The sequence below is a fragment of the Eucyclogobius newberryi genome, unplaced genomic scaffold (assembly GCF_026437365.1).
Source record: "Eucyclogobius newberryi isolate DKJ021-1_F unplaced genomic scaffold, fEucNew1.0.hap1 SCAF_19, whole genome shotgun sequence".
Lineage (NCBI taxonomy): Eukaryota > Metazoa > Chordata > Actinopteri > Gobiiformes > Gobiidae > Eucyclogobius > Eucyclogobius newberryi.
Window position 1 is genome coordinate 15,578,566 of NW_027315823.1, and position 26,306 is coordinate 15,604,871.

At 39.2% G+C, this 26,306-nt stretch overlaps 2 protein-coding genes across 11 annotated transcripts in view; one reads left to right on the top strand and one right to left on the bottom strand.

Moving 5' to 3' along the window:
* LOC140365444 (band 4.1-like protein 1) overlaps positions 1-10,428 on the top strand; it is an 86,078-nt gene extending 75,650 nt beyond the window's left edge. For 4 of the 9 annotated variants that reach the window (XM_072451868.1, XM_072451871.1, XM_072451870.1 and 1 more), the window contains 10 exons: positions 14-94; positions 606-1,934; positions 3,412-3,462; positions 4,107-4,448; positions 5,024-5,140; positions 6,970-7,035; positions 7,169-7,264; positions 7,592-7,672; positions 7,753-7,869; positions 8,142-10,428. In XM_072451868.1, coding sequence (XP_072307969.1) covers positions 14-94; positions 606-1,934; positions 3,412-3,462; positions 4,107-4,448; positions 5,024-5,140; positions 6,970-7,035; positions 7,169-7,264; positions 7,592-7,672; positions 7,753-7,869; positions 8,142-8,147 — 2,286 coding nt within the window. In that variant the 3' untranslated portion in view covers positions 8,148-10,428. The remainder of the gene's footprint in view (positions 1-13; positions 95-605; positions 1,935-3,411; positions 3,463-4,106; positions 4,449-5,023; positions 5,141-6,969; positions 7,036-7,168; positions 7,265-7,591; positions 7,673-7,752; positions 7,870-8,141) is intronic. The other 5 variants (XM_072451875.1, XM_072451876.1, XM_072451869.1 and 2 more) reach the window with 4 other exon arrangements.
* Positions 10,429-13,760: 3,332 nt separating this feature from the next.
* Positions 13,761-26,306, bottom strand: part of cntn4 (contactin 4) — a 139,431-nt gene continuing 126,885 nt past the window's right edge. For both annotated transcript variants that reach the window (XM_072451880.1, XM_072451879.1), the window contains exons 15-22: positions 25,028-25,177; positions 23,856-23,926; positions 20,010-20,244; positions 18,859-18,974; positions 17,713-17,899; positions 16,638-16,750; positions 16,395-16,563; positions 13,761-14,458 (exon numbers count right to left, since the gene is read on the bottom strand). In XM_072451880.1, coding sequence (XP_072307981.1) covers positions 14,367-14,458; positions 16,395-16,563; positions 16,638-16,750; positions 17,713-17,899; positions 18,859-18,974; positions 20,010-20,244; positions 23,856-23,926; positions 25,028-25,177 — 1,133 coding nt within the window. In that variant the 3' untranslated portion in view covers positions 13,761-14,366. The remainder of the gene's footprint in view (positions 14,459-16,394; positions 16,564-16,637; positions 16,751-17,712; positions 17,900-18,858; positions 18,975-20,009; positions 20,245-23,855; positions 23,927-25,027; positions 25,178-26,306) is intronic.

Consider the following 26,306-nt stretch of genomic DNA (forward strand, 5'->3'; position numbering starts at 1 on the left):
TTGTGTTGTTCAGTCAGTGGCCCGAGCCAGAGAAGCTGTAAACAGCCAGTCTGTGGAGGGCTTTGTCCAGAAGACTGTGATCACTTCTCCTGAGGTTTCAATTCTTTCCCTTTCCTGTTTTATATGTGTGTAAGATTATAATCTGTCATATTATTTGTATTCATTGTATTATCAACTACTTGAAATATTGATCAGGCAAAACACGGGACCACCTGCTGTTACTTTCCTTATGAAATACTGTAACACGGAAAACACATCAAATGTAGAAGCTTGGTTGTTGAAATTTGTTTTGTGCACAATTTATGCCCAGTTCACCACTTCAAATTCCTTTAAAAAACTGCTGTTTACAGTTGTTCTAGTCTAGACATCACAGTAGTCTATGGTATTTACTCACTTCCAGCTTACAACCCATCATCTTGTAGAAAAAATGTCTCTTGGTCAGTGTCTAAATGCTTTGCTTGATTGATTTATCACACAAAAATGACACACAAAAGTTCCCTCTTGTCCACTATCTTGAGGTTTTTGTAATTCTGAAACTGTTTTTATTAAGATGCAGCCACTGCACCTGGCGTATCTAACTTTTTTCAATCTATACCAACATGTAGGGCTCCGAGGAGTGGGTATTGATTGAAAAACAAGAAAGTTATCAAGAGCATGACTGGAAGGCAGAAGAAAAGAGCGGACAGGCTGCCTCTCCCCCCTTCACTCCTGACAGCTCTTGGGAGCCAAACGAGGAGGAGATAGACATAAGCCAGATGAGACACATGGAGGTAACAGGGTATGACAGAAAAGAAATGAAAAGCCATATCAATGAGATCCCCTCGACCAAAGCAACTCAGGAGGCAGACGTGTGCGCCGACGCTGGACCGCCAAACAAAAGTCGCTTTGTGATTCAATTACTGGAGGATGCAGATAAATCTTTAAGTAAACCCATTGAAGCGCAAGACCCCGAGGCAAACAGCGGCGTTGCCCTGGGCCCAAGAGCGATAAAAGAACGTCAACGCAAAAAGAGGAGGCCACAAAGCTTACATTTGGGAATACAAGGAGAATACCGGAAAGGAGGAGGAGATTCTTCTGGGGATGACAATTCTGAATCAGGTGACAGTGCAGATGAGGCAGCTAAAGCTGTACATCGGGGAGAGTCCATGGATAAGATGAAAGATAACCAGTGGAAGGAAGAGTGCATCAGGACTAGTAAGAACAGCAAACACGATGGTAGGGAAGTTTCCCGGCAGGCTGCTGAAGGCATGAAGAAAATAGTTAACCTGGTAGATATTGATTCCAGCCCTGTGAATGGACCTGGAAATATAGAACAGGATAGTTCCTTATCAGGGGCAAAAGGGGTGTCAAAGGTGAGAGGGAAGGGTATTATTGACAACAAGGAGCTGTCTGAGGTCAAGTTGCGGCAGGTCAGAACACATGAGAGGAAGGTGAGCAGCTCAGGAGGAGAAGATTTTGACATGGCTCCTGGAGACAGAGGTGAGAAGAGGACGTCTCTACACAGACTGTCAGGCAGCCACCAGTCAGAGATCACCCGGATCGTCCCGCTGAAACCTGAGCGTTCAAAGAGTGTGGCATGCAAAGATGAACGGGACCGAGCAGGACAAGACGAACTCAGACAAGCGTTCAGAAGAGAGTATCGATGGTCTGTGGGTTCACCGGAGGGATCATCAGACCTCAACTGGACCGAGGTCACAGCGTTCCATCCAGAGTCCCTCAGAGATTCAGATTCCAAGACAGAACTTCATGACCATGCTGGAAGAGGGCCCGCAGAGGGCCAGATGTTTGGCTCAAAGCTGTCAGCGATACCTAAAATGGCCCCACCAGCTCCGCCGGTGAAAACGCAGAAGGTCAGAGAGTCTGGGTTGATCCTGAGGAACAGCCGGAGCGCTGGTCGGGAGCAGGGTCTTGATGCTGCCAAGAAGAGACTCTCGGTAACACACCTCGGCCTGCAGTGAAATTGAGCATCGCATGAGCTTTAGACAACACCCATTGTTTCTTTTCAGTGACATGAACCATCCATCCATTTAGCCTGTATGAAGATGGCAAAGTTGTGTTGTTACTCTGCTTTGGTTGAAAACATGTTTGTGTCATGATTGAATTTGCTCAAAATCAAGTTTGGACTTTAGTCACTGTGTAACTATAATTTCCAGTTTTTCATTAATTCAGTAAAATATTGAATAATTTTCAGCAAATTTTCTTCAGCACAACCATTTAAATATGCCCTTAGGGGTAGATGGCATACATCTAAAAACTTTGAAAACCTCCATGGAAATGAACCATTTATAAGGATGGACCATAAATTCAGTATTTTTTTTTCACAAATTGAATCAAGAAACCTTTTTCCAGTTTTTCTGCAATATCATTCTCAGTATTGTAGAATAATAGATTGGTGTAGAGTAACTGGAGATTTTGTGTCTTCTCTTGTGCCAAATATGTATTGCCTTTAACCATATTCATGCAAGTTTATGTTATTAATGAAACTGCATCTTGGGCATTCACAAAATGAAATTAGAAAACTTCATAAATGTTCATTAAACTGTCTACTGAATTGTAAAATTGTTCAAACACATTTGATCCTTTGGCCATGAAGCCCCAGGATGAAATAAATAGTTGAAAACTAGGTTTCCTCTTTACCGTCTTCCCGTGACAACATTTCTATAGGATTTTAGGATTTAATTTGAACTTCTACCACCCAATCACAAGCTGAATTGAAACTTATATAATTGTACTCAAACAGATAAATATTGTAATAAATATTGATTTGGAAAGTTGTAGAAAAAGATTCAGACTTTTTTTTTAGTACAACTACATATTTTTCTACAATGGAACAATTCTGGACGAATGAGGGATTAAACCGACATTGATTTGGAAACTCTTAATGACCAATATTCAAATTCATGCTGCTAATGTTGCATCTTTCTATTTTGTGATTGCTACCATGCAAAGCATGTACAGTGCATGTCACTGTGTAACATTCATGTTCCACTAAATGCTGTATGTTGTTGATGGTAAAACCATTTTCAAATTGATAAGTGATCTGTAAATACCATCTTGTGCATGTCATGATGCTTTATGTCCATTTATGTCGGAAATGAAATAGAATACCAACCTAAACTTGGGTTCTCAATGTTTAATCTAATTTAATCATCCACTTTAGCATTTCAATTTCACGCCACATTTCCTTTTAAATTACCCAGAATATTCAGTCTATGAGCTCTCACATTGATTGCTTAATGGCCCCATGTTCTGGTGAGGGAAAGTGCCTGTTCCTGTATTGTACATGAATAAAACAGAATCCTAGTTTAGGTGGGTTCATTACTCAGCTCTTTACTGGTTCTTCTGTGTCTGTCTTCTCTTGCCTGCACTAACCATGCCCGTTTCTCTCTGCTATTCTGCTTCACTTTGCAGGAGCCTGTCTCTACTCCTGCCATTTACGAGGAACCTTTCGCAGATTTCAAGGTTACTCAAATCGATTTTACATCTTTCATTCAGTTCTCATCTTTTCTTTATCCAACCCCATTCCACTTTGCAGACAGCTTCTCCTTTTGTCCTCGTGGAAAAGACTAACTCCAACGATTTATTTTACTGATCTTGCACTCTTTCATACGATTTACTTCCACCGCTGTCTTTCACAGCCGGAGATATTATATAATATATGTACCTTTGGGTATTTTGTCAGTTCAAATTAATTGAATTATACTATGTTCCGCTATTACATGTTTTTGAAGTTCATAAGGTTAAAGTTTCTGACTCTAAAAAGTGGATCTTACATTGTACTAGAAATAGAAAAAAGAAAAATTGTGTAGCTGCCTCTGCATATTTATGTTAAGTTTAGGTAAAGTTTCTCTTTTCATATCCGTACATCCTATTACGCCTCAAAAAATATTGTATCTGCATTATCAATTATGCAAATAGATATAGAAAAAAGCTGATTGTTCAGAAATGTGACTTACCTCCAGGCAAATTCCATTCAGTTTATTAAACCTTTGCTAATGTGTCTTTTAAGTCTTGTCAAACAGTTCTTGCAGTTTCATTCTCAAAGGGAATTCTGTCACTTCGATGTAAAGCTGCCACCTGGTTTTGAAGTGTTGTGTGTACATCAGAAGGAGCTCGCGGAGAGGAAAACGGAGCACAGCGCTGCATCAGAGGAGGAAACCTTGTCCAGTGTGAGAGAGAGCCACCTGGGCATCGAACGCAAGTGCTCCAGCATGACGGTCAGCTCCACATCCAGTCTGGAGGCGGAGGTGGACTTCACCGTCATCACAGAGCTGCAGACCGGCGCCGAGGACTTCCACAGGGGCGCCACAGACTCAGGAGAGCGGCTGCCCGAGGTGGGACGTGACGATTTCGAGGAGAAATCTAGGTTCTACTCCGCCAGGCTCATGGGCTCCAGAGACAGGTCGCCCCTGATGGAGGAGAGGTCTGATGAGGCCAGTCACCCTGAGGTAGATGGAGTGTCACTGTGTGCCCATCACCCATGGACTCACCTGCCTGGATGTTCTGTTTTGGATCATTCAGTTTTTCATTTCATTTCTCTAACCATGTTTGTGTTTTGATTTTGTTTTGGTTGTGTATGTTCCATTTGTGTGATGGCGCGGTATTCCAGGGGTAATTTAAGGCATTCATTTGCTGCTAAATTGCCAATAATAACATGGTTTGGCATGACGCAATGCTTTTATTTCTGTTATGTTTATATCAATACGAAAGCAAAAACTGGCATGGAAGTTAATCAACATCTCTGCCAACATAAAATGCCTGAGGTGGATTTTATTCTTACTGAAGTGTTTCAAAGTTGTGCTGCTATTTACTCTGTTTACCTTCTTTTTTGTTATTTTTACTATCATTTTGCACTTTTTTGGTTTGTTGATTTTGTATCGGTTTGGATGTCCCACCTTAGTCTTTCATGTGCCACTCATCCTTTGACATTTCTCATTTTATTCAGTGTTTTTAGCGATCCACAGATACTGTACTGTATAATCTTCTCACATGTGTCAGTTCTGAAAGTTTGTTTCTCTTACAGCCTCCAGTGGCCAGGAAGGAGCCCAGTTCAGTGCGGGTTTCTCACATGCTGAAGAAGTCTGAGATGCACACTAATGGATCAGAAGTCCACCATAACATCATGAACATAGAATCACAGGTAAACACCGTTCAAAATGACAAAAAGCTATGTAAATGTGGATAAAAAAAAAAAATCAATTAGCGCCCCATAGCGCCCCGTTACAAGAGAGCCCTGCTGGAGTTTTCAAATAATATAATTTGTGTTGCTGCACCGATTCTTTTCCGCCTCATTTACTTTCATTCAGCCCAGTTTAGCTGCACTGCAGTGTATGGTACAGTAAAATTGGATTATGAGAGGATTAATACGCAGCTAAACTTTGATTGCCGAAAAGTCCTCAAACTTAAAAATAGCTGGCTCTGTGCAGGAATCACATCACATTCTAAAGTTATTATGATTCAATACTAACTATGTCCAGGATTAAATGTGTATAAATAAACTGCTTCGCCATCTACTGAGTTGGATGTAATTTCCTGACCCAGTGGAGAATAAAGTGCCATACATTGTATGCAAGTATGAAGAATGTTACTTCAAATATAATATTACTCAAGTAAAAGTGCAAAGTAGTACAACAAATTACTCAAGGAAGAGTAAACCTATTTGGGAAAAATACTATTTAAGTAAAAATAATGCAGAAAATCTTATATTTCAAAGATTTACAACAAAACATTTAAACTACTAAATTATTCCTATGGGAATTTGGTCAACAAAACACACACATGTTCAAATCATTTTACATTGTCAATATAAAAGTTTTAGTCATTTAATTACAGTGAGAAGAGAAACCAAAAATGTACTCCAGTAAAAGCACTGTTACAAATACATTACAAAATATTACTCAAGTAGGAGTATGCAGTCGGAAAACTACTCATAGATGTACAATTTCTTAGTTGAAAAATTACTCGACTAAATCATGAGACAGAGATTGGTCGTATTGAGTTACATTTAGTCTAAATGTAACTCAATACTAAATCACAGGTAAATGTGAAAATATTGCTATCCAACTAGTACTACCTTAACTGCTTTGTATATAGTTTGTATACTGTTTACACTGTAAACTATATATACAAAGTAACTGAGTTAGTACTAGTTGCAGTTATAGCATGTACTGCATCCAATGTCCAAAATAAATAATCAAATAATAATCATTTTGTGGATGTGAAGTCCATGTGTGGGGCCATTAGAAGCTTATTCTTAGACACACAAATATGTGAGTGACATAACAGCATCATTATGACTGATTACCATATTGACAGGACATTTATGAGCAGGGTGAAAGCAGATGCTATTCATCTGGGGAGGCTGAGGTTTGAGAGCGTCCCGGCCGACAGGTGCATGATTAAATCATAATGACATCTCTTCAGCTGCAGCTAATGGCACGGATCAAGTCAGGCACGAAGGCTTTGAAGAGAGGGCTCAGTGGTGAAAAGGATTTGCAGAAACATCACAGTAAAGCTTCTATAATGAATGAATGCTCTCTTTTATAGTAGACACTTCCCGATAATGTCCTGTAAATATGCAGAAATTAACAATAAACACAGGGGATAGAAAAGATTTTTAAAATGGGCAAAAATGAGCTCACATGACTCCTACATTGTATTTTCATGGTGACATAGTTGATTGGTGGAGGATTAAGCTCAAGGCTCAACACTAAGGCCTGGATAGCCATAATACCTTTTCTATGGAGTATGTAGAAATTATCAATAGAAATTTGAAATGTTTATGGATTGTTTTGCTATTACAGTAGTTGCTGAAGCTCATGATTTAGTATTTACATATACATGCTGCCCCCTGGTGGACAATATTGTGTATCACCCGTTGGAACTAATTGGTCAGCCTTGTCTTGTAGAAGCCTACATTTAATGCTCATGTACCCATTAGATATATGAACAGGATTTATGTGTCCTTAGAGCTACAGAGAGATCAGCCCACGGGACATATCTGCGCCGGCTTCCATTAAGGAGAATGGCTCCCCTGTAAGTGCCCCTGAGAGAAGATGAATGTGTTGCATAATAGCTATGATTATCCTGATGTACTACATTACATTATTGTCATATTTCATTTTTTAACAATGTTATTATAAAACCTATTGTGTTCTATTTGTGACAGGCAAAAGGCAGCACTATGGGGAGGGAGTCCGTTGTGTCCCCTCTGACCATCACTGCCGAGAGTGTCACCTCGGCAACCACAACTCAAGTTACCAAGGTAACGCTTCATCTGTTGCCATGATTACTGAATGTTACACTACAGAAGTTTCAAGTGCATGATGGTTGTTCTCACAAACAGCATGAGCAGACGACCAATTCAAAGTGTTATGGTCTTTTGATTATTGGATTATCTTTCTTATTTTAGAACTGAAACATGATTAAATCCAAAACTTGAAACTACACAGCTGGAGCATAGTATCCACTGTTTTATGCGGTGCTATAACGTGTATTTATAATTTTCTGTTTTGAAATAATGAAAGCACAAAATAAATAATGAGCTTATATTTTCACTCAGCTGCTTTGATGATTGTGCTTCCTCTCTCAGACCGTGAAAGGCGGCTACTCGGAGACCAGGATAGAGAAGAGGATCATCATTACTGGAGATGATGACGTGGATCAGAACCAGGTATGTCTTCTTGTAGCACATCTGCTGCAGTGTTGCTATAATCAGCTCTGTCCATGACCATCTCTGCCCTTTGTCCTCAGGCTCTGGCGATGGCCATCCAGGAGGCCAAGCAGCAGCACCCGGACATGCAGGTGACAAAAGCAGTGGTAATCAGAGAAACAGACTCTCCCACGGATGAACTACAGCACAGGACTCAGGTATTTAACTGACTTGCCAAAAGAGGATCCTATTATCAATTCGGTGTCAGATGTTTGTTATCGCCATTTGAATAACTCACCATGTTTATTATATTGGGCTAAGGTACTAAATTGAGAATATCCAACTGGACATGCAGAGTTTTCATGTGCTACTGAACTGATCAGCCAAACAGAAGTTGGTTTAGATTTCTCGGCTTTGTTGATACACTAAGAAGTTTATGCTTTACTACTTGCTTTCTTATTTTGTGCATTGTGTGTTTGCTCATTTGCAGTCGTGATTGGAGCTGGAGCCTAGAGGGGCCTCTGCGGAACACCACCCTGAAAGAGGACCGCATCACTACTATGTACATACACATGACAGCAAACCGCCTTCACCGAGTAGTACTCTTCTTTAGACAAATCAACTGTGACCCCGCCTCTTGTCCACTCCCAGCCAATGCCAGCTCTCTACTTGAACGACACGAGGGGAATGACCGTTGGTTCAGTGGAGTGCCTGGTAATATATGACTTTGGTTTGCTCACGGCCATTTAATCCAACATGGATTTATAAACTCAACCCTCTTCCATTTCAGAGACTTATTTGTAGACATGAACATACTTCTGTACATGTAATAATGCATAAGAGCATAGGAGCAGTCTGGGTAAGGCTGGTTATAAGACATAGCGCAAGGATGTGCCATCTCCTGGCCACAACATGTCAGTGTAACCAATAGCTCTTATTGTTATTATTATAAGCTTTTTACATTTTTATCTATATAGGATCTAATTTATGTTGAGTGTTTGCTTGTTAATGAAACTATGTATAATATCTTATATTATGATCTGCATGAAAACCTGAGCTGAGGGAATGGGTGATTGGAGGGGACATTTTCAATCTAGAACATTAAGCTTTGATATGTGACCGAGCACCTTGAGAGACACTGGTGAGAGACACTGGTGAGAGACACTGGTGAGAGACACTGGTGAGAGACACTGGTGAGAGACACTGGTGAGAGACACTGGTGAGAGACCTGCGCTGAGGAACACGCAGGAGACTGGAGTCTCCACTGGATATTCACTGTGTGTCGCCCTGCTGTTGCCATCGCTGGTCATGCATTTCATTTGGATATTCAAATTGAAAAATCATGGTCATAGTAATATAATAACAGCTGTTTTGTTAGATATAAGTTTTTAAAACTATATATTTTCTGCCATTTTTTATTTATGATGGTGTGTTGTTGGATTTTTCAGGCTTTTGTGTGTCCCTTTGAGTTTAGCGCTAAAACATTCACATTTATATGATAACTGATCAATAATATGACATGCCATAGGTATTTTTTAATATGGACGAATGTAAGAGTTAATGGTTCCCGACTCAACTCTCTGGCCATTGCTCGGGCTCTTAGTTGCTAGAATTGGCACAGCCTTATAAATCGTATACTAACACTACAACATTCATCTGTGGCGCTATCACTGTATATAACCGTGTATGAAACAAGTCTTCAAAGGGATCTTTTAGCAGTTGAATTATTTTTCCTGGATGGCAAGCGTATGGTGACCTTTTACTGTCTGAAAGTTTGAGTGCCATATTTCAAACAACGCCACTGTAATAAAGCTATTTCTTATTACTATATGTATTATACACAATATTGTCCGTCGCCATACTCTGCCTGAAACATCCATACACACTTTAGGTACTTTTTTAGTTAGATTTTACGTTATGCTGTATGCTGTATGTACATTTATTTATATGAGGATGTGGATGTGAGCCCTATGCTTTTCCTCCCTGAGAGATGAAGCCAAGCCCTGCTAAGTGTGTCCCAGAGCAACCAAGTATCCAAGCTCCACATTTTAACACCACAAAAGTATATCATCCAGTTAAACCTACTATGCATCAATAACTACTGGCAACAGCTGGGGCCGGACTCGTGCCCTCATCATTTTATGCTACAGTAGGGAGCAGTGGGGCTTTGTAAGACTTGCAATAATCTCCTCTCCTCTGCCATGTGTATAGAGGCATAACCCGCTAGCATCGTATCGCTCCATTGACTTCAAAATGTTCACCTTTGGAGAAATATATAACTTAATACTTTATCTTACACTGGACTTTAGCAAAGGCACTTGGAAGGATAAAACCTACACTGGAAAAGGTTAGGACACTACTGAAAAAGGTCACACGGAACAGGAGAAGCTTGAAAGTATAAGGCTTGTACAAATATATAAATCTTTGTTATGGCCTTGTATATCGCCACCAGGAGCATGAATGTTGGAGGACAGAGGTGCAATAGGAACACTACTTGAATGGGTGCCTTGCGTTTGGGGAGCCGCCACTAAAGTGTCTTGTCAAATGGAACAGGATAATATTAGATTAGAGATGGTTGAATTTCTAGGCCCTGTTGCAGTGATATAGAACCAGCAGTACATGAACACGTGCTTCTCCCACTGTCTAGCGCCCCCCGTTGATTCTGCGTGGCCTTTTTGCTCCACATTCTTGCATCACAGTGCTTGGTGGTGTGTTTTTGCTGTAATTTGCATTGAATCTAAATGGAAACATGCAAAAATAAATGTCTCAAAGTATGATTCAAATGTTGTCTTTGATTATATATATACAAAAAAGCTGAATGACGTTGTATCTTATCATCAATATAGTCACATCCTGAGATTTAACCTCTATAATAAAGGGCTTTTTTTGTAATAGAAGTGTTCCAGGCATTATTGTTGCAACCTGTCGCCATCTTGTGGTCATGGTTGAATCTGGTGTTCAAGTCATTTCTCGTCGTACTTTTACAGCCATCTAGTGTCCACTCACTGTAATGACAGGAACTGTGAAACTGACACATCTACAACTTTAATATTTTACAGTAAAGCCAAACTGACGATTTCTAACATGTTTTAAGTTGAGTTGAGTTTTAATTTATTTTTTAATTTGATTCAGGCTTATTTGATAGGGATAAGTATGTTTCATGAGCTAATGCTCAACGTCCGTCCCAAACCTTTTAATTTTTTTTACCTTTCCATTACCTACATCTATGACCACATTTACATTTTCAAATGTACACATTTTGCACTTTTAAATATTTTTTTAAGGTGTATATATAGGTTATGTGGAGTGTTTGGTTGTTTATGAAACTGTTTAATATCTTAAATTATGATCTGCATTCAAATCTGAGCTGACGGAATGGGTTATTGGATGGGATATTTTGAACATGCAGGTGAGTGAAGTCCATCTCAGGCCTGTTCCTCACTGTATAAACTCTCTTTCAGTCTGAAAATAGGACTTTCCACCTCCAGCTACACATTGAGAGTGAAAGAACAATGTTTGTACAATATTGCACCCACTGCACTACTATGAATCTAAAATCAAGGAGAAACCCAAGAAGATCAGTGTTTTTGTCTCACCATATATGAATATCTTAATTCATTCTGGAAAAGAAAGAAGAAATGTTCCACCCCATTAAGCATGAATAACAACACTGGCTAGTTTTATAAATCAAATATCTTTATTAACACGGTATAAACCACAAACGGCGACAGAAGGGGCTCTCTTATGAAGTGTTTATGGACCTAGGAAATCTCAGAAGGGCTGACTGTCACAGGAGCATCGACACAAAGATACGTATGTAGTTGACCAGTTATGACCGGTATGATTCAAAGCTCTGAGCCTCTTTGCAGATGGAAAGGACACACTACAGTCATGCTAAGCAACACAGGGTTACAGTATGAAACTCAGTGGCTACATAAACACCACCTAAATCATTTCTTTAGAAAGGTTTTTAAATAAATGATTCCCAGTGTACAAACACAGCATTTTATATGTTTCAGTACCCAGAAGCAGATTTACTTTTTGATGTACTACAAACTACCGTTGAATGGTTGTGTTCACCTTCACAAATTAGATGAGGCCATGATTTCAGATGGAGGCACGGCCTATTCATGGGTTTCAAGGCATGGCAATGGTCGTAATTATGAATCAAAATATTAGAGGTCCTCATCAAATCATGAAGGAATAATTTGCCTGAAACTCATGAATATAACTATATGAGAGATTCACTGTTTTTGATCATGCGTATGAGCCGCAAATGTTGAACTTAAACATTTTTATTGGGAAAATGCTCCACAAAGCAGCCACATTAATCTTATGACTTAAAGCTCTTCACACTGACAAAAAGTTATTTTTCTGAAACTACAGTGACGTTTGGTTTGTCTTTGCCGTCAGAAAAGACAATGAACTTAAAGCTAGTTTTTGTTTCATGTGGATAGGCCCAGTAATAGATCTGTAATCTGACACTTTAAACAGCAAATCTACCATATAATTCTGACCTGCTCCAGCTCAATTCTAAAATATAGGCATTCATGTCACATGACCTATGAGCCACATTGGGTGCTCTGTATGTCACTACGCTTAGGCAGCATCTCCTACACACCTTCTGGAGACTAATAGAAAAAAGAAAGAAAGAAAAGTAAGCAGCATTGCTTTACCAAGAACACGCACCTATAAAAACGCTGCAATGCAGAGTCCCATGCAAACAGCAGTCGCCCGTTCAGACTAACCTCCAGAGCATTGCACATAAAGGCAGCTGCTGACCCCATGTTCCCACCACTACTTTTAGCATATAAACGCTGCACACAACTTCATATCTACATCTCCTAAATGTTACTTTATGTACACATGAGAAGTTAAGGCTCGTTAAGGACCTGAGGATTTTGAACGTATGATGAGGCACACAGAAGGCAAAGAAGAAGAGCTCTAGACAAAGGGCTAGTGAACAAAAGCGTGAGGAGCACGTGCGAGTAACAGTGCACTTCGAATGGCATTTAAGGCGAAACACTAAAGAAACCAATGTCATAATGAAAATAAATAACTACATAGATAAATAAATAAATACTTGTAGTGTTCCGTCTTAAAGAGTATGTTAAGAAACCCAAACTTTCTACAGGATATGAACATGACAGTTGATAAATGACTACATTTTGGAAGCTTATGACTCCCAAATCAGGGCTGCTTTTTTTTCTCCACAATATTAAATTTGATTTAAGAATTTTATCTTAAAGGCGCAATGGACGATTTGGACCCCGTGTGGACCGATACAACACACACGTGCGTTTGTTTATTAGCGCAACGGAGCGCTAGCGTCAGCTCGGACTGTCTTTCTCCGTCTTCATTTTGCCCCGTACACTGAGGAAACTATATTATGGTAGATCCATGCGCTTAGGCACGCGGAAACGTGGGGACGAGCCTGACGCGGCTGCAGGTGAGCGATAGGTGCGTTTTATGATTGATACGTGGCAGGACAAATGATTTATCCACGCCACGAGGAAATATGATAAAAGATTTGCTGAAAAAAATCGTCCATTCCACCTTTAACACACATCCAGTCTTAAAGGTGCAGTGTGAAGCCCTTTGAGGACATCTAGAGGTGACATTTGAGAATGCAATGAAATGCCTCAGACTGATGTATTGCCCATGAGCAGCTACAGTGGCCTTGCAGGGTCAGAGTCTTAGTGATGGACAAACATTTTGCTTTTTTAAAATTTAAATGCTTCAATTCAAGCAACCCCAAAAGACATAGCATTTCTTAAATCTGGTCTGGTCAGAGACTGATATATAAGAAAGTAATTTGGAAACATATTATGGCTACTAATGAAACAAACTTTCTCAGGAGATTCCCAGGAGGCCGTCCTGTCATAGCTACATAGGATTTTAGTTTGAGGTTTTAGAATCAATAAGAGCAAAGTGTAATACTCCATTGAAAATTATAATTGAATCCAACATTAGTATTGCATTATCCAAATGTTTTGAAAAACATTAATAGCCAGCTGCATGTTGATCATTTCCTCTTTGAGAGAGCTAAATGATGAAGTCTTCCGACTTTAGAAGTCAGAACGTACATGACCTCATTAATGATCATGTAATAATATATAATTATCAATGATTTGTTTAACCTTCAAGATAAACATCTGAAATGCTATTCCTCTCCCAGCGTGGTTCAGTAAGTTTAATGTTGTTTTTAGATATTGCAAAACTAAAAAGGTAGATACTATGTAATGGAAAAAAAACAATAGTTTATTCACTGGAACAGAATCCTACTTTCAGCCGATAAAGAAAATGCTACCAATTGCTATTCCCTTCCTTCTCGACTGCCACTTTATCTCATGCACGCAATTGTTCTCACTCCGATAAGCCTGGACCTAGTGTTTACAGAAAACAGATCTATAAAAAGCTCCACGTACAGTACAAAAAGATGCATATAAGACATTGTTCTATTTATTTTTCTTACGAAAGCTGCTTTGGTAACAACGTAGTCAGGACATCAGTCAGTCTCTGTTCCGTATCCCAGCCACTCGTAGGGGACTCCACTGGTGACTCCATGGTGCATTGCCTTTCTTCTCATCGCTGTCTTCTCTCCGCGTCTAAAATCTAAATGAATGGATCTAGTTACACCGCAGTATAGCCCCCGTTTGCATTCCGCTTTAGCGCCGTCTCCACATCAGATGCATCGTCTGCTGGGAGCCGTTTGTCATAAAGATGTCCGTGCTGTGAACGACAGTGCTATTGTGCTGAGCGCTGACAGTGTGGAGACCTTGGACGCTGAGCCCACTGCGTTGGGGCCTGAAAGACATTCACAATAAAAGCTCGGTTAGTGGGGAATACGGATTGATTTCATGTCATTTAATTGTTGCAACACCTGTCACTTTAAATAACTCACTTCAGCTTCTGTCCATGTTGTATGTTTTGTATTTATATTTAGTCAATTTGATTATATTCCTAATGACTTATTTGATCTTTTATCTGATCAATAGTTTTTGTTTCTGTGATTATTATTCTTTGTTGACGCACTATAGCGCACAAAGCCTAGTTTGTGAATTTTGTAAAACTGGGAACAAGGACTGCGACAATTAAACGGAGCAATAGTGACTTCTAAAATAAGAATCTGACAGTTTTGATCATTGCTAACTGGGTGTAAACACTAACACAAGAACAAAATTGTCAATACGTCTCTAGTTGTCATATTTAATTTTAGCTTTAACAGGTGACATTTGATATAAAAAGTAGCTCTAATCCACATTGGAAAAAACTGTTGAAACTGTTTGAAACGCTTATGGCAATACAGTTTTTCTGATTTCAAACAGAATTTCCTCTCTCTCTCCTTCTGTTCTATAGCACTGGTCAACTTGCAAATACAAATGACCGTCTGAAGTTGTAATTCTTGCATTTGTGAACTAAATCGTCTTTATACGCTCGTTATTGTGGCCAAGGCTGATGCAGCTACTTTGTCACATAAGCTACAAAGTTGTAAAGCAGACAAGGCTGTATTGTAAAGCATGAACTAAATCTCTTTGAATGACCGTATTGCAAAGCTGTTGGAAAGCTCCCAGGTGACTCCGCTGAATAATCCCTGTCGCTGTGAGCAGAATGGCTGTCATGGTTTCAGAGAGAACGAGAGGACGATGATGTGCTACATGAGAGTTGTGTGTAATTAATGTCAATACCATTGCACAGGACGCATACGTGATCTGAAATGTATAGTATCGCTGTCTTATCCAACTGTTTCTATGGCATCTTAAGCGTCACTGCAGCTCCAACACTAAAGCCATGTTTCTCAAATTCTGGTGTGAGTGCTGCTGATTTTGTTCAGTTGCAGTTGCAGTTTAACTCTATAGTATGTATTATAGTCATTTGACCTGGTTTGGTCCATGTCCAGTCAGCCATTATTCTCACACTCTTTCACTTTTAGTATATTTTAAGGCACTGCCGTCTTCACATCTAATACATATGGCATTTTATGTGTAAAAATTACCAAAATGTAACATTGGGACATCAAATTTGAAGAAATAGTAGAGCCAGGTTTACATTTCTTACTTAATTTTGTTGACATATTGGATATAAAAAACGTACAGAGATTTTGGAGATCAATCAGAGAAAACTTGAACTTAGTGAAAATTTGTGTTAAAAAAATAATAATCAAATTTAAATAAATCAGCCTAGAATCCTGGCTGAGAAGGACAGAGCCGACCATCACGGACTGGACTCAATTAGTGTTGGAGGTGAACAAAATGGAAAAAACGACTTTTACATTGGATTCAAACATGGACAAATGTACAAGAGAATGGAGCAGATGGGACAGATACAGGAGGGGACATATAACGTTTTATTTTATGGATTTATCTTTGAGATGCTCTTTTATGCTCTTGGTTTTGCCTTTCACTCGCTGGTTGTTCTGTTTGTTTGTGTTTGAATTATTTAAAAAACAGTATGATCTGTCAAAATCTTCAGTGAAGTACAATATTGTAAAGTTTGGCGGGATCTTTATGTCTCTATGAGTGAAAAGTGCATTTTGTATGTAAATCTAAGGATGCAAGTTGATTAAATGAAATAATAAAACATCTTTATCTGTTATTTGAAGGTGAAAGCTTACATGTTGAGAGAGCAAAACAAGGGCCGACACAAATATTTGTCCAGTCATTGCATTATTAATATGAATTCTGAATTGAGAAAGTATCTTGTAAGATGAATCATTTGAAGCTGTCTATGCATCCACACTGACCTGGTATTCTGGGGATGGTGATCTGCCGCGTGCTGCTGCCCTCGCCTCCCTCTCCAAACGGCTTGATCTGAATGATGTAGTCCTCGTCTGTGGGCAGTGCGAGCTCCACAGACGTGGTGTTGGTCTCCATGATGTTAGGGCTGCTGTGTCGGTTGTTCTTGTAAAAAACCTAACATATAAATGAGTGAGATTTTAAAAAAGCACGTTGAGCTAAATGTAGAGAGCAAGCTTTAGAAATATCACCTTGTAGCCTGTCACTTCTGACTCATTCTCCAGGGCCTTCACCTGCTCCCAGTTCACAATGATCTTTGAGTTTGACGTGTTCCACATCACTTTGACTGGAGGTTGGCTGGGAGCTGAGGGAACAGAATTCACACGTCACGCTGATCATGACAGTATAGTACAAGCTCGGTGGCAGAAAATGTGTGAACATATTTGAAAAATAACAATCCAATCCAGCAACTTATTGAGTAGCATCACCAAGAGATTTCACTAATGTGTGTAACAGTGTCATTGTTGAATTAACTTACATATAGTTCTGCGGACACACCTAATCCTAGAGTGAATGAACAGCGCTATAGTAAGATAAGATAAGATAAGATGTAACCCTTTATTGTCCACACATTGGGAAATTTCGTTGTTACATTGCAGTAGATACAGAGAAAAGGACAGATAACTTTTGGAAGTTAAAAAAAAAAAAACGACTCTTAATAGAAGAACTCTTATAAACAAAAACAAAACTCTTATTAACAAAACTCCTCTCATATCTTAATAGGGAATGAAGGGAAAAAAATAAATAAAAAGATAAGATAAGATAAATAAAAGAATAATAAAATTAAATAAAAATAGCTAGCATAAGACAAAATAATACTAATACAAGCATTGCACTACTAATATAGTGCAATGCTTGCTTACGTTGTTGGCCAAAACGATATATACATTTTTCAGATTTTGAGATTTTAGCATTCTTAAGTAGATACATAATATGAGGTAATGTACAATTTCCTTGTGAAAACAAAAATGATGGATACTTTAAATTAATTTCTCTAAATTCAAACATAGATATGCAAAGTGAAAATGCAATAAACCTTTTTAAAGTGTAACAAATTAAAAGAGTAATTTCACCTTTTTAATGACCATATTTTTGTACTTTTGACAGCAATTGAGTAGAATAAAAACTGTAAAACAACACAATACTACTACTACTACAACAAAATAATAATAATCTCTTGTTGCATTGTTGATTTGGTTTACTTTGACACTTATGAACACATATTTACATACACATACATTTACATACTCATCATGTGCTACTTACGAGGTTTCTTGGTGGTGACGTTGACCGTGGAGCTGGGGGGTCCCGTCCCGGCTGTGTTGTACGCCCTCACTGTGATGTAATACGTGGCGCTGCCTTTGAGTCCGCGGATCACTGTGGACGTTTGGTTACCCACAGTCCTTTGCACACTGGCTGCGTCTTCCTTGCCACCTTTGACCCAGTACTTGAGCTGATGCAAGCACAGACACACAAACACACAAACCCATGAAGCCCTGTCCTCTGCAGCTGATAGTTAGATCAATGTGGCCTCCCTGTTGTTGCGTGGGTAGTTTGAATCCTGCTGTTAGTTGTATCAAATGCATGCCGTAATTAATTATAGTATTTGAAAATTAGATTCTGCTCCGCTCAGTGCTGCCAAGGCTCAATCTATAAGGTAGAGAATGAAATGAAAGGCTATGTGGCTAATACGTTTCAGTTCAAAGTCTTCTTTAATACATCTGGACAATCATTTTCTAGTGCAGTGGAAAGAGGCAGTTATTTTTATAGAGCTTCTGTGATTCAGGTGCACAGCTAGACAAACATTGCCTTTCTGTTGTGTTATTGAGGAAACACAAAAGTCAAGAGAAAACAAAGAAATACATTGTTGTCAACTTTTAATCAAATCTGTTATTCTTTGTGTCAGGAAAGAAATGGCCTGTATGCTTGATGGCACAAATATAATTTTCTGTCCTAACAGGAACACGTTTCTCAAACCCTGCTTCTCCGCTGAACTCTTGAGTAGTCAAAAATGCACAATTCTGTCACTTTATTTGCTGCATGTGAATAAAATCGTTTGTGTTTATTTTCAGAGAGTGCTATTCAAAAGGAGAAGACTGAAGTGAACAAAGCCAGTGAGTGCTTAGGGAGTACATTGTTGTATGGAACAAGAGCTAAATGTTCCGACCCCTCAAGAGTATTGCATCAGTGAGCTAATCAGCAGAGGAGCAGTACTTAGGTAAGCAACACGAGGAACACATCTTAAACCACAGGCACGGGACTAGACTAGGCAATTATGCATGCAGCAGGCTATTATCTCCTACGCCCAGGGTCCACAAGTCCCAAATGTTCATCAATAATACAGCAGAACAAGATTGAAGGCATTAGTTAGCATGTCGTAGTGCACACAAGCAGGAGTCTGTATGCACTCACCTCGTAGCCCAATACTCGCTTTTTACTGGCGTTCCAGGGCAGGGCTTTCCATAGCACTTCCACCTCAGAGGCAGACAGGCTCCTGGCGCGGACCCTCGTGGGCGCCCGGCCAGGCTCTATACATAATAAACAACAAGACAATACCAGTGAATATAAAGTCCAGAAGAGTGGAGGCATCAAAACGTTGAGGAGTGAGTCGTCTGAGGTATTCATGGATTTCAAAGTGATGAAACTCTAGCACCATGGCTGTAGCAATTAAAACACTTTAAAACCAAGCATTAAACATTTAGAGCATAAGCCCTCAAATACCAAGCTAAAACCAATGAATACTTTTCTCATAGTATTTTTTTAATTTTGTTTCAGTGTCTGTTTTCTCAAAACATTCAATATTCTTTTAAATATAATAATACTGTAATTAAGTAAAGGAAACATTATGTTTTTTCAGGTACTTAGTATTGAACATAATCATTTCTAATTGTGTTCATTGTAAACTACAATTAATCTATTAATCTAAAACGCCTTGATTATAAAAATGAGACTAGTCACATTTCAAAGTAGTAAGTGTTGAATTGTCAGTTGTTGAATTTTTGGAAACATGGTTATGTGAAATATACAAGTCTAGGGGTGGGTGAAAACACTGAGCTCTCAGGCCTCATGCTGGGCTCACATAGCACAGGGTCCAGCTCCGGCATAGCTCCGGTGCAGTGGCCTTATAATTAAAAGTAACGAGAGGGGCTCAGACTGCACGGGGTGCAGCGCGGTGAAGCTGGCTCCATATTAATGATTAGTTATTGTGTGAGCACATGGTCTTGCAGGTGCACGATCATAGCCTGTGACTGCAACAGCACCGCAGAGCTCCAGTCCTAACGTGAGGTATCCACCGCAAGAACACCGCTCCAACACAGGAGCTGCGCTGGGTGCAGTCTGAGTACGGCGTCAGTGGCAGGACAATAGAATTACTCAAACATGCATGAATTAAATAAGTTTGAGTAAGCTAATGATGAGGAAACAGTATTGCAACAGGGTGAAAAGCTCACTGAAGTTAATTTAGCATATTATGTCACCTTTAAAATAAGATTTTACATTTTCAACACAATTCATATTCATATTATGGCCTTCAAATATTGTTGTACCAAAAACACATTTTATACCTTCTTCTGCCGAGTAGATTGTGGTAACAGGTCCAAAAGGGCCCTCCCCTTCGTTGTTGTAGACCCCCATCTTCACCTGGAAAGGGGAAAATGGCTGGATGCTCTCGTTCTTGAAGACATATCTTGAGGCCTCTGCTGATGGCACAGCTGCCTGCATCCAGCCCGGGGCCCCGTTTGGTCGGAATGCTACCACATACCCGAACCCTGGCCCATTCTGTAGCTCTTCTGGTACAGGCTGAAACATAAATCTCAAATCTGACACAATGGCCTCTGTGAGCTATAATAAAGCAGGTTACCGATTATTCAGCTCCCTCGGTGATCTACTTTACAAGTGCATTTGAGGACATGCAGGCCTCTTAAACATTATTCACATTAGAGGGCACTTGGTGTCTGTAGCTCGGTCATCTATCAACTACATTATACACTTCAGATTTTGTTAATTAATTTGATTAATTTACCATTTAATTTTATGAGACTCAATCCACTTCTCTCTCGCTCTATCACACACACACACACCCACACACACACACACACACGGACGGACGGACGGACAGACAGACAGACAGAGACACACTTAAAGCTGTAGAAAATAATTTTCAAACTATGAAAGCAGAAGTTATGCTTTTGTCTGCTATGTAGTCATAATCTATGACACATGTGGATCATCACTATCATACACTTGCATAAGTCTTTGCATCCCTGGGGAAATAGTCCTCGTCCTACTCGTGCACTAAACAAACCTGGCCTTTATAGAAGAAAGCCATTGTCATAAGAAGTCTGGTTTGCAGTTTGCCAGAAGCCATGAGGATGAAGGTGCTCTGGTCTGATCAGACCAAAATTCAACTTTTTGGCCTAAAAGCATAACGCTATGTGTGGTGGAAAACACGGCACATGACTCTGAACACACCATCCTGTCAAACATGGTGGTGCTTTTGTTCAGCAGGGACAGAGACACTGCTCAGAGTTGATTGGAATCAGGAATCTGTGGCGAGATCTGAAAACTGCTGTTCACAAACGCTCTCCATCAAATCTGAATGAGCTTGAGCTGTTTTGCAAAGACGAATGGGCAAAAATGTCAGTAGGTGTGCAAAGCTGGTGCAGCTCGCAGCTGTGATTGCAGAGAAAGGTTGTTCTATAAAGTATTGACTCAGGGAGGCAAAATACTTTTGCACACTGCACTAAAAAAGCTGAAACTCATATATCATCTTTCTTTTACTTCACAATTGTGTGCCACTTTGTGTTGCTCTTTCACAAAAAATAGCAATACAAGGTATTTAAGTTTGTGGTTGTGATGTGACAAAATGTTGACATAGTTAAAAGCTATTAAAACTTGATTTAGTATAATATGACTCTGTTAAATAATTCTGACTTTAACTGGTTCCTCACTACTTCAAACCCTTACATCTTACTGGTGTTCACATGAATTAATTGTAGAGCTCTTGCTTTAGAAAAATGTTTTTCGGACGGCGAGGTTCGCAGAGCCAACATGAGCTTATCCCAAAACAAAACAAAGAAATCTGTCACTCGGCTCTTCTATCGACTCATCTGGCTTTTCTTTTCTTTATGTCTTTTTAAGAATTTTTTAAGGATTTTTGGCCCAAAGGCTCAGGACAGATGAGAATGAAATGGGGTGTGAGAGAAGGGAGGACGTACATGTTCTGTGCCTTAACCACTCCACCACCAGGCAACACTTTTCTGGCTTTTCTATCAATAAAATGTTTTATAATTTGACAATGACATATAACAATAAGCAGCATATAATGTAATAATATAAAAACACACAAAAACATCACATATGTTTTGTACAATCTTTAAATAACTCAGACTCCTGCCCAGACTCCTGCAGATTTACTTGATTAATTTATACATTACCCAGATTCTAATAACCCTTGACAACATCTAATATAGCACGCTAATCCATTTATATTTATATGTATTTATATGTTAACCTTATTATGTGTGCTGCTGTGCGTCTTGAACCACGGATGGTCTGGGAGGAAGAGATTCCTAATCTGATTGAGTCATTTCTCATTAAATAAAAGTTAAAGCAAGCTTTGTTCATACACAAAGCACAAAAGCGCATTAGTCCATTGTGTGCGGTGCAGTGAAGCAGCATGAAAGCTCCACTAAGCCGTTGTCCACCCTCATAACATAGCTCATTCATTTATACATACTTTTAATTTTGTTAAAAGATCTTCATGTCGACCTTTGTAGCAGCAATTTTTGTCCTGTCGTAACAATTTAGGAACCATTAACTTAACACAACAAAGAACCCCTGCAGGTTAATCACAGTTCACAGAACTGAGGTACTCAGGAACCCCTCTGTTTGTGGTTAATTCGATCAAATACTTTACATGTAAACATGGAATGGAAACACTGTTGGTCCTATGTCGACTCCCACTATTCTTACTATGACTGGAGCCTGCAGTGATTTATTGGGATAACTTTCATATACTTCAGTTACAGTATAGTTATGTCTCTGTTCATGTGAATTCTCATGTAGACGTATGTATGTGGCGAACCATGTCCCAACATGAATGTGTCAGACTGTCATGGTATAGGGTGTAACCCTGTCTACTGGAATGCGCTTCAGCCGCTCATGCTGGAATGTACTGAAGCCATAAGATTTAAGTCAATTCTGTCTCATTCTGATACAACCACACCACTTTGCTGCTATATGGAAAGTTAGCAGCAGAACCAGTCACAGCATTTTCTGAAAGCATATTATTGTGCGTGTGAACAAACCTTTTTGGACTATAAATAACCTGTCTCCATTTGCCTCTTTCAAACGCAAAAGGCCTGAGAGAAACTCCAAGCAAAACAGTGTCTTTGTTAAACACAAGTGAATATTTAATTGAACTCTTCCGTTGTGAATTGTCAACAGGCGCTCTGTGAAGCATGTCGCAGCAGGGGCTGATGGTTCGGACTAAATGGAGGCATTTTGGAAGGGGTTTGAAATGAGATAGCGACTTTGTAAAATTAGAGAAAGGAACGGAAAGTATGGGAACAAAAGTCTGGAATAGATGTATTCAGTTTAATTATCTAAACCTCAAAAGTGTTCTGCAGCCGACTGACAGCAGCTGTGATTGCCTAAAAAATGAAACACTAAACATTCCAGTGAGGTTGTATGAGGTGTGCGTATTTATATTGTGCTTATGGTTTCAAATTAATCCGGGAAGTCTACTCTTTTATAAAATTAGAAAAGTGGGTGCATAATAGATAATGTCCGCGTACAGAGATTCTTTTTCAGTTTCTATTATACACAGAAAATACTCTCGTAATTGTACAGTTTAGTGTGATAAAATGTAAATATATGATTATATTTCTGTGATGTATTTTATCTGCATAATAGTGATATATTCTCTGCATCATTAGTCCAAGAGAAAAACAGCACGTGACACTATATTTGTGAAGGTATCGTAAAGATGGAGCAAAGAATGTTACCCTAGGGAGGGGGTGCAACAGCCCAGGGGTTTAGGTAAACATTACCCAAGGCTTTATCTCTACAGACTGTTGTAAAAGACAAGTGCCTTGATGTGAAGCTGACTAATGAGAAATGTGACCCACCTATTCCATGATATCTAATAAAACCAACCTGCATGAGAAAAAACGGCGTGAGACGCAGGAGGGTCACGCAGGCAGCTTACAACACCGACCCCGTTTTTTCTCCCATGCATGCCATACAAACGTCTGATATTTCTGTGTCGTTTCATATTCTAAGTTGAATTGTGTTCTCTGTGTGTTAAGGAATAGCATTGGTGTATGTCTCATTCCATGACATTTAGTTTTACATGGTGTGAATATGAAGGATTCAAACGGTGTGCGCTGTAACAGAGTGTGTATTACCTCCCATGTGATGACTAACTCTGAGCGGCTGCCTCCTCCTCCGCTCACGTTGGCTGGGGTCACCTTCGGGGCTGCGAAAGCACAAACAGCAGCTCAGACATGTCGATTCGACACGCAACGTGAAGACTGGGAAACCAATGTGACATACTGGAACTAAGATCCTCAAATCCTGTGTCACGTCAGCCCACTGTTCATACATCCATACATTTGTTTGGCACTACATCATATTAGTATCACATAATATGCTTTAACCCCTCTTTTCTTTGGATGCCACCCCCTTGTTTTCCATTTTTAATCTTTACTTATCCTGAGTTCTCTCTGGTTCTGCCTGGCTCCGTTTTTTTTTGTTTTAAAGAGGAGAAAAAATAAGAAGAAGGAAAAAAAGTCTTTATAATAATTAATAATAGGCTGAAGATGAATGTATTTGTCTATCTATATTGAGTATTTATGAACATGGAAATGATGGAAAAGTACTCTTAAGTAAAAGTACAGATTCAGGAGCAAAAAAAAAAAGACTTAAGTAGAAGTATCATATTAAAAAAACAAAACTAAAATCTACATAAGTAAAATAATTGTAGTATTTAACAGATTTCAAGAGCTATTTAAGAGTCAAATGTAGTCATTTTGAGAAGCAACTAATTGGATTTCTTTATTTTTCTAATCATTTTTATTTATTACAAATTCAGGTGAACGTGTTAACAAACAAAAGATAAACTATTTATACTTTTCAGTCCAGTTAAAAACTGTAGTGCATTAAAAAGTACAGAAACCTAGCCTCAAAAGTAATGAGGTAAATGTTTTTTTGTGCTTTCCACCCCTGGTCACATATGAGCGTGTACCTCCTTCAATTGGAGCACTTTACCGCATACATTACCATAAACAAATGTAAGGGGATAGAAATATCATGGCAACTAAACAAGTATAGTAACTGATGAATGAATATAACAAACAGTACACACGTTACTCTTATTTATTTGATAGTAATATGATTCATTTAAGAAGGCTGGAAATGACCAGGAAACATGGTTAGCATTTGTTTGGTAACAATATGGAAAAATGATGTGCCACCATAAAATTGTACATTTGTGTTTTTGCAATAAAAGCTGATACGGTATTCATTTTGCTCATAAATAGAAATACAAGTGTGAGACAAACAGTCGTGTGGTACGTACAGGTGCCTTTTGTCCTGGCTTGTTTGGATGGTTTGCTGGGCTCGCCGGTCCCAATGCTGTTGCTGGCCAAGGCTCGAAACTCATACTCCACCCATGGGCTCAGGTCTATTACGGTAGCTGTCAGCCGATGGCCCCCCACCACCTCAGGAACTGACACACAGACACACAGACACAGACACACAGACACACACAGACACACACAGACACACACAGACACACACAGACACACACAGACACACACAGACACACACAGACACACACAGACACACACACACACACACACAGCAGTAGCCTCATCAGTATCTACACAAGAGGGGGGGGCTCACAGTGGAAGTTTCTGCTCCGCTCTGACAGGCCAGTATGACCACTCCACAGGTTCAGAGGACGCAGTAATCCCTTAGAAGGACAGGCTGCATACAGACCCTCTTAATATGAGCCACTGCACTCATACACAAGTCATACTCATGTCACATTGTTGTCTTAGCGTGCTGTTTTGTGTTGTTGGACAAACCATGCATGCTTTAGTCAGGGGTACATGCATAGAATCATATTTACCAAAGAGTTTAAGGAACTCTTTCGGAAAATGTTACATTTCGTACAACCACTTGGATACCTAAACCTGAATTAGCCTGGACTATCTAATTCATAAAGGTCAATGATCTCATCAGTGTGATTGCATTTTTTCATGATTGCTGTAAAATACAAGACTAAAAATCTTGCTTTATAGAGTTTTGAAAGTAGAGGAAATAATGAATAAATGGGAATAAATGTAGGCTGTAATATATAAACCTGCTACACATAAGCTCCCATTACTTAGGTACATAAAGGAGTTTGTCAAGTAAATGTACTCTGATAGACTGTTTCATCTTGTACTTTTGTAAATTACATGTTCACTTGTTTCAATACATTCGAGCAGCATAATGTTATAGAATATGATTACATAAGCTTAGTTTTTAATAGATATACATATGCATATGAGCAATGGGCAGGGTGTTTGAGCCAAAGGCGTGGTAGTATTTTATTGGCTTCAACAGTGAATATATTTATTTATATTCCTATAATTTCTAACGTCCACATTCACAAGGGCCATAGAATTTATTTTGTTATGCCCACTCAATGGATTATTTTACTAGTAGCTACTGCACTAAAAGCCTGTTTTTTGTTGGAGCTCGGGACTTTATCTGCCAGCAAGGTCACGCAGCTCTCTGTTTCTGGGGTGGCAAATCAATGAGACCACTAAAACTACCTAAAGTGTTCATAACTCACAAAAATATCAATA